Source organism: Antechinus flavipes, chromosome 1 (genome assembly GCF_016432865.1).
Source record: "Antechinus flavipes isolate AdamAnt ecotype Samford, QLD, Australia chromosome 1, AdamAnt_v2, whole genome shotgun sequence".
Lineage (NCBI taxonomy): Eukaryota > Metazoa > Chordata > Mammalia > Dasyuromorphia > Dasyuridae > Antechinus > Antechinus flavipes.
In genome coordinates this window covers 316,204,897-316,213,256 of record NC_067398.1, presented here as the reverse complement: position 1 = coordinate 316,213,256, position 8,360 = coordinate 316,204,897, and the positions used below count along the sequence as shown (strand labels likewise).

At 32.6% G+C, this 8,360-nt stretch overlaps 1 protein-coding gene across 5 annotated transcripts in view; it reads right to left on the bottom strand.

Moving 5' to 3' along the window:
• Positions 1-803: 803 nt before the first annotated feature.
• The window catches only part of GKAP1 (G kinase anchoring protein 1), a 64,183-nt gene continuing 56,626 nt past the window's right edge, over positions 804-8,360 (bottom strand). For 3 of the 5 annotated variants that reach the window (XM_051966325.1, XM_051966309.1, XM_051966333.1), the window contains 5 exons: positions 5,924-5,987; positions 4,645-4,715; positions 3,737-3,814; positions 2,198-2,323; positions 804-1,216 (listed from right to left, as the gene is read on the bottom strand). In XM_051966325.1, the coding sequence (XP_051822285.1) occupies positions 2,243-2,323; positions 3,737-3,814; positions 4,645-4,715; positions 5,924-5,987 (294 nt within the window). In that variant the 3' untranslated portion in view covers positions 804-1,216; positions 2,198-2,242. The remainder of the gene's footprint in view (positions 1,217-2,197; positions 2,324-3,736; positions 3,815-4,644; positions 4,716-5,923; positions 5,988-8,360) is intronic. The other 2 variants (XM_051966315.1, XM_051966342.1) reach the window with 1 other exon arrangement.

Below are 8,360 nucleotides of genomic sequence, written 5' to 3'. Positions count from 1 at the left end.
TTTTTATTATGTTTCCATTTAACTTTACCTTTATACAAGTTCCATTAGGGAAGTAACCCAACATTTCTTATTTTAACTTGTAAAATCTACAAGACAAGGGGGCTGGACTAAGATGGTTGCTGAGAACCTAGGATTATGGACTTATATGTCATTTGTATTTGTCCTCTTCTTGTATTTTGCAAAATACATTCATGTGCCAAATTAAATAGAACTCCTGAATTTGACAGATGACTTAACATTTCTTGTTTAGCCTACTCTTTTATATACACATACGTACATATACATATATATATATATATATATATATATATATGTATATGTTGTTATGTTTATAATGTATATTTAGACAACATGGATAGAGAGCCAGGAAGACGAATTCAAGTCTCGCCTCTCATGCACACTGGTTGTTTTATTTTGGGAAAGTCATTTAACCTCTCAAGGTTTTAAATAATTTTTAGGACTTAATTGTTGAGAACATGATGAGGTACAATGACAGTTTTCTCATCTGGGAATTCTCTAGACCAATGAAATCACAGATCCAGGCCCATCTGTGTCCCTCTATCTACATCAGATATCTTTTACTTAGCAATTAGCCTTTGAAGAGCATGAATAAATCTGTCTCACTATGAGTTATACTATATAATGGCATTCCACTGTACTAAATTAATTTAAAAGAACTAAAAAAACATTAAGCAGATAAACAGCAGCAATTTTAGCTTTGGTCTAATGTAGTTTATCTTGATAAATACTAAGCTAATACTTCCACACATTTCTGGGACTTAAAAAAAAATCAAACATACAAATGTAAGAGTAAATTTTATTGACTGATGAAAAACTAAAGTGATGAGCATGGACAGCAAACAGTAATGATTCACTGAGTTTTTCTACTTTCCTACTTTTCACTTTAAACCAACAGAAAAATGAAATAGTTTTTAGTTGGTTAATCAATTAGTCATTTTAGGTTTCTTTTCCCCAACAAAAACTGCATAGTTCAGCAGTTGTAGAGCATTAAATATATACATTTTTTTCCAAAACCCTGAAAAGTTTGTGTGTGTGTATGTGTGTTATGTATGTGGGTAAGTAGTGCGTGCGTGCGTGCATGTGTGTGTGTGTATGTGTGTGTGTGTGTGTGTGTGTGTGTTTGTGCTGATCTCAATGGCTAATGTGATCACCTACACTGGTCAGACTCGGAGTTTCTTTTCCCTTTTCTGCCACCCTGCAAAGAAAAATAAAGGAAATTATTTAAGAATTTTCTTCTACAAGCATTTTAATTTTAATTTAAGCATTTATGATTAAGGAAAATTTCTGATCTGAGGAAAAGTAGCTTCTTTGAATTCATTTTATATTTGAGCTTGTATACCTTTTCAATGAAAAAATTTAGTTGGATATTTTCAAAGGTGAAAGTGGCTTTTGGGACAGTTTATTCAACTTGAACCATGCTAGTTTAATAGCTTCTATGCTTTCATAACTACCATATTATTTTCAAAGGGGAAGTTTTCTCTCTTCTACAACATCAAGATTTAAAAAAAATTTAAACAATACACCCACACTTAATTCCTTACAGAGCCAAATTTTTATCAAACTGGATTTAGGCAAAAGAAAAACTCATAAACTGGTCTAAAAATGCCATGAAATTATTACTTTTCAAAGGTTTTAAACAAGATCAGTTTATAGTTAAAAGATTAACTTAAAGATCAATTAGTGCAATTTGTTTCTTAAAATGGTAGCTGTATTAAATTTTACTGAGTGATGCCAATTTCAGATGTTCTCTTTGTTAGAACTGACATCTATTCTTTCATTCATTAGGAGTCTAAGGGCTACTTCTTTTTCTGCTGCTCTGCTCTCTATTCCCTTCTTGTGAACAACCATTCAAGAATATTTAGTAAGTATTCACTAACAATTTCCCCATAAATAATTTCTAACTAGATGAAAATCCTACTAATTTTTTTTTTTAAAGAAAGGTATGAAAGAGGTTGGTATGGGCCATGAGGGATGCTTAAAGTTTTTGTGGACTACAGAGGAAACATTTGGAGCCACTGATCTATGTAATGGAATCAGGGGGGAAAATGAAATTGATTTCTGCCATGAAGAGGGAAATAATGAATGCTACTACCAAAAACTAGCTCAGTGATTATTTTATGCAAACTAGGTACCACTTGCAAACTAGGTGCATGCTCATATAGCATAAAACTCTTACCTTGCTTCTCAACTGGCAACAGTTTTTCTATAAGCAGAGCCTGGATCAAGGGCCTGTCCCAAGGCCTCCCAGGCGAAGGCAGTCCCTTCTCCCTGGGCTGGCAAACTTCAAAGCTAGGGCTGCACCCTGGGGAGCACATTGGCAGCACAATTTTCACTGGTCCTGGGTTTTCCAGGCCATGGATAGGAACCTAGCTCTAAGGTAAGAGATGGTGGACCTGCTCCAACCTCAGGTTTTACAGAGAGGATTTATATAATAGTAGTGGCTGGGGTACAAGGGCTCTTTTACCCAACAAAAAGCTACTTCTACTGATCTCAGTTGAGAAGCGGCCCATCCCATGATTTGTTTGAAAGTGCACTTTTTTCCTCCCAAAAGATTTCATTTGTTTCTAACAGATTTTTTAAATTTAAAAATAAAAACCACACACACACACACACACACACACACACACACACACACACACACACACACACACCCCTATGTAACTCTCAAGTATGGGCTAAAATAAGATTTCATTCTTCCAACTTTATTCATTTTTATCCACAAACTCTTTAGATGAGGAAGTGATTGCTAGGTAATAAAATATAGATAGATAAATAATCTATACAAACTAAAAATAATCATTTAACTTTCATCATTACTTACAACTTCATGTACTTCTATACTTAATATATTTCAACACCCCAAACATTTATAATTTTATTCCCTTTTACTTATGCTTTTATTCCTCTACAAATCAATAGATAAAGTTGCCATGGCTGAAAAATTCTTCACTCCATGACCAATTCTACTATGGTTCTCTTGGAGTGTGGCTAATAGGGGTTGGCCATCAGATAAAGATACACAGTCTGTTATGAGCTTCATACTCATAGTTTGGTAAAGATCTGCCAGAGCTTGTATTACTGGCATGGCCTCTGAGAATCCAAGGTGATATCTGTACCATGATTAGCAGTGCAACAGGACTTTACCTGAGGAGACATAGTACATATATCTCTATCCCAATTATTTATTTATCTTTGCAAGACAATTTAGGGTGATTTGTCCAGAGTCACACAGCTAGGAAGTGTTAAGTATCTGAGGACATATTTGAACTCAGGTCCTCCTGACTTCAGGGTTAGTGCTCTATCCACAGCCATCTAGCTGCCCTTGCATGTATCTTTAAAAATAAAATATTCATGGAATTCTTAATACCACTACTGCTTCTAGTAAATTGAAGTAAAACTCTTTTATGTTTCTTACACTTTTACTGAATTCCCTCAATTATTTCTACTTATGTCCACAATAGACTTAAAACATTTTAAACTTTTAATCTTACCTAGATAGCAATTAATTCTGTTAACATATATAAGGTGAATAAAATTTAACCTTCACATAAAATTTGTTTTTTATAGATCCCTTACTTAAAATTTAAGTTATGCAATCTAACCTTTATATCTCTACAAATTTCCACATTTGTAAAATGAGGGAATTGGAACTCATGGTTTTTAAGGTCCTTTCAACCTCTCAACCTGTGATCGTTATGAATCATAACAGGCTTACCTGATATTTTGTTAATTCTGCTTGTAATGCCTTCACTTTTGATCTTTCTTGCTCTAATGCAGCATGAAGCGAAGTCACCTAAAATTAAGTAATCAATGAGATTAAAAAAAAGATTAACATAAAGAACATTAACAATGACTGACAAGAATGATTTTAAAACAAATACGCATACAAAGTTCAATAGAAGAAAAACAACATAACTCATTTTTTAGAAATCAATGAATGGATTCCATAATTTAAAGGATGATAGATCTAGATTTACATTTGGAAGGTGTCTTAGAGGCCATCTAGTCCAGTCCCCTCATTCTATAGACAATAAAACAGGTGCAGCAAATTTTATTTTGATATTTTTAGTTTGTTAACTATTTCCTAATTGCATGTAAACATTGTTTCACATATTCTGAGTTCCAAATTCCCTCCCTCCCTCCCCATCTCTTCCTTGAGAAAGAAAGGAATTTGTTATAAATACATATTTATTAGCCATATGGCATAGTACTTTTTAAACTTTAACAAGAGTTGTAGCTCAAAAAATTTCTCTATAATTTTCAGGGTTGGAGTAACCAATAGTGGCATAGAAGGAAATTTAACTCCAATAGGGATGTGCCAAGAGAGGGAGATCTGATAACCCTTATCCCTAAGCAAGGAAGAGAAAAATTAAATCCACAATCATGTTGGCAATCATTACACAAGTATGGAGGAACTAAAAGCCCATAGGAGTTGAAACAAAATGTAGATCTTGCAGAAGGACCACCATGGTGATAGCACTCTATGGGAATGGACCAGGGGAAGCTGAACTTCAAAGGCTGCAAGGTAAACATGGTGTTTACCACAATACTCTTCTTTGACTTATGGGAAGGTCCTAGAGCAAAGGCTTATCTGTTCTATAGCTAAAATATAAATTTCCTTACCTGTAAGGTTAGTTCATTTTTGATACTTTGTGATTCATCAACTTGAAGAAGTATTTCTGCTTTATCTTTCACTGACAATAAGGAAAAAACAGAGGAGTTTAAAAAATTGTCAAATGACGTACACCTCACAGGAGACAAGGTGAGTTTGTCTCTCAAATCCTAAAATTCAGCATTTCTCAAACTGTGTTCTAGGGACCTCTACAGGATTCCAAAGACCATTACAGAAGGTCTGTGAAGTCAAAACTATTTTCCTAATAATACTAAAATATTTGCTTATTGAAGTACTACTTCCTTTTTCAACTACATATCTGAAACCAAATTTTCTTAAAAGATTTGAACCAAAAAAAAAAATCACAACAGATTGAATATGAGAATTCAGCTATCTTTTATTATTAAACCAGGTATTTGCAAAAATTTGTGAGGCAATATTATTCTTTTTAATAAATTGTTTTTGTTTTGGAAAACATTTTTTAAAATGTTAAATGGCATCCTAGGATCAAAAGGTATGAGAATCATTTAAAAAATTTAATTTAAAAAAGACTACTCCTTGACAACGAAATACTTAATATTTCTTTCCAATAATTTTCTTGGAAAGATCTTTTTAAGAGAGCTGTCACATTATTTTTTTTATTATTCCAATTTATAAAGAAGAGAAGAACATCAACAACTTTCACTGAGCAGAAAAATTTTGAATTAAATCCCTATATTATTTAACTTGGATTTTAAAAAGATGTTGATAAGTATTCCCTATTAAAGATTATTTTTGCTTTGATTTACTTGTAATCTAACAGTTTTCTACACGATTTTTCAAATAATTTAATGAAGATGGTAGATCATGATAATTAGATTTTTTTTTTTTTTGTCTGAGACCAGATTTGAACTCAGGTGTGCTCCTGACGTCAGGGCTGGTGCCCTATTCACTGCACTACCTAGGTGTACCCATGATAATTATCTTAAGGAATTCTGTTCATTTATGTAAGAATACTTTGTGAAATGAGCAACGGGATTCATTTTATAATCTTTCCACATCTCAAGAGTTTACAAAAAAAAAAAATAAAGTCAACAAAACCAACCTCCATTTGAACTCGAAAGAGCTCCTTAAATCTCATAATAGTGTTAAGTATCTGAGACCAGATTTGAACTCAGGTCCTCCTGATTCCAGGACTGGTGTTCTTTCCACCTACACCATCTAGCTATCCCTATAAATTATATTTTTAAAATAAGAAATATCCCAAATATGACTTATAAATCTAGAAATCATAAAAAATAAATTACTTACTTTCACCTTCTTGTAACATTTTCAATAACTGAGCATTTCTTGCTTTTACTTCTTTATATTTTGCCTAATTGATCAAAGAGAACACGATTGCTTAGTTTTAATACATGATGTGAATCAAATTATAGCAACTAGTGAGCTAAAAATTCTAGGCATCCTCATGAACAAAAAAATGCAGGCATTAATATTACAAATGATTCAAAATTAAGGCTAACAGAATGAGAGCAAAGGAAAGAAGTTAACACAATAGAAATTTTCCTTAAGGGATTTTCATTTTTCTCAAAAAGAAACAAAGGACAACAAAGTAATTCATTTTTAATATTATTTCAAGTTACACAGACCACAGTAATTATCCAGTTATTTCAATATTTGAATTGGTTCAAAAGTTGAAAGCTATGTAATTAACATGCAAAGCAATTTACTGAAATAGGCCTGGGACTTCCTTTTAAATTTCTAGTGTCTTCTTTCACTATTAATAATTATACACATATACATGTTAATTTCTGAACATAAAATGTTGAAAATATTTCTTTAAATTACTCTCCCTACCAAATGGACTTTTTTACATTTTGTTTTAGATGAGAAACTTAAGTTTTTGTTACAGGTCCTACTAATAAGGATAGAGATTACTAATAAATTTAGGTATTTTAAAATTTTTTCAAACATCTAAAGATTATTGTAAAAGACATTTCTTTTTTCCGTTAACACATATTGAAAGGCACACAGGTTATGTGATTAACATATAAAACATATCAACATATTAAAGTTCTCTTTTTGATCAATTAATTAGTTAATAACATAATGAATAAGAGATAATTACTACAAAGGACTTGGAACCATGACTGATATAAATAATTATAATAAAAGATAGCATTTACATAACATTTTAAAATTTGCAAAATGCCTTATTACACATTATCTCATTTGAGATTTACTACCAACAAACCCTTTGAGATACATAACATTGCTGGTATTACTACTATTTTGTAGATGAGGAAACTGAGGTTCAGAAAATTTGAATGATTTGCTAAAAAGGCAGTGTCAGAGACAGGATTTGAACCTAAACCTAAGTCTTCTTGATTCCACTTCCAGAATTCTATGAATTATGCTTTGTTGTAAAGAGCTTTAGATCAGCAGTTCTTAACATGAGGTCTATTAATTACTTTTTAACTCTTCAATAACTATATTCAATTGCCTTTTTTTTTGGGGGGGGGGAATGAACCAAGCAATTGGGGTAAAGTGACTTGGTCAGGGTCACACAGCTAGAAAGTGCTAAGTGTCTGAAGCCAGTTTTGAACTCAGGTTCTCCTGACTCCAGGTCTGGTGCTCTATCCACTGCACCACTTAGCTGTCCCTCAATAACTCTATTTGAACAAAAAAAGTTTCCTTTGTAATCCTATATCTTATTTTAAGCACTTAAATACACTGTTCTGAAATAATCCATTGGCTTCACCAGACTACTAAATGAGTTCAAATGTCCCTTTCAATAAAAAATCTACAAAAATGTAAGTGGATCAAGAAGCATTACAGCTGTAATACAAAGTGCATAATTTATAGATGGTCAGGTAAATGCGAAAGGCTAAATGAGAAAGATGATGCAAGATCACGGGAAGTTTCATCAAAGATGTGAATATACAAAACAAATTTGATGACCATATTAAAGAGCCACAACAGGTAGGATATTTTAGTTTAAGGAAAGAATCATCATCATTTGGAACTCCTTAGTGCAGGGGTTCTTAATTTGGGGTCCAAAGACAGATTTCATGGGGTTTGTGGGCTCAAATGGAAAAAAATACATACATATTTTAATATATTTGATTCCATTCTAATTCTGTATATTTTGTTTTAAGCAATTAAAACATTTTATTCTGAGAAAGGATCCACAGGTTTCACTAGATCGCCAAAGGGATCCATGAAAGAATAAAGGTCAAGGACCCTTTTCTTAAAAATAAGGTTAAAAAAAATCTATGCATGGGGTAGAAGTAAATCAGTTAATCAATAAGCACTTTATGGGGATAAAAGGAAAGGCAAAAGTGTGGCCCTTATCTTCAAGATGTTCATTGTAATGGGGGAGACAACATACAAATAACTATGTACATATAAGATTTATCTAGAATATATAGCAATTTCAGAAGGAAGGTACTAAAAGAATTGGGGGAAGGACTCCTGCAGAAGGTACGGTTTGAATTCTTCTTGAAGGAAGACAAGGAAGTGAGGTATCACAAGTGTGGAGAAAGGACATTTTACCCCCAAGGAGTGTTACAAGTTGGTCTGTGTAGCTAAAGTGCAATATGACTGGAAAAGTAGGAAGAGTTAAGTTGTAAAGGCCTTTAAAAAAGTGAAGATTTTATATTTGATCCAGGAGATGTTAGTTTTGTAGCAAGCGTCAGCATGATTACCATTCAGATATATCATTGATTATCGTTTTTAAAACTCATGT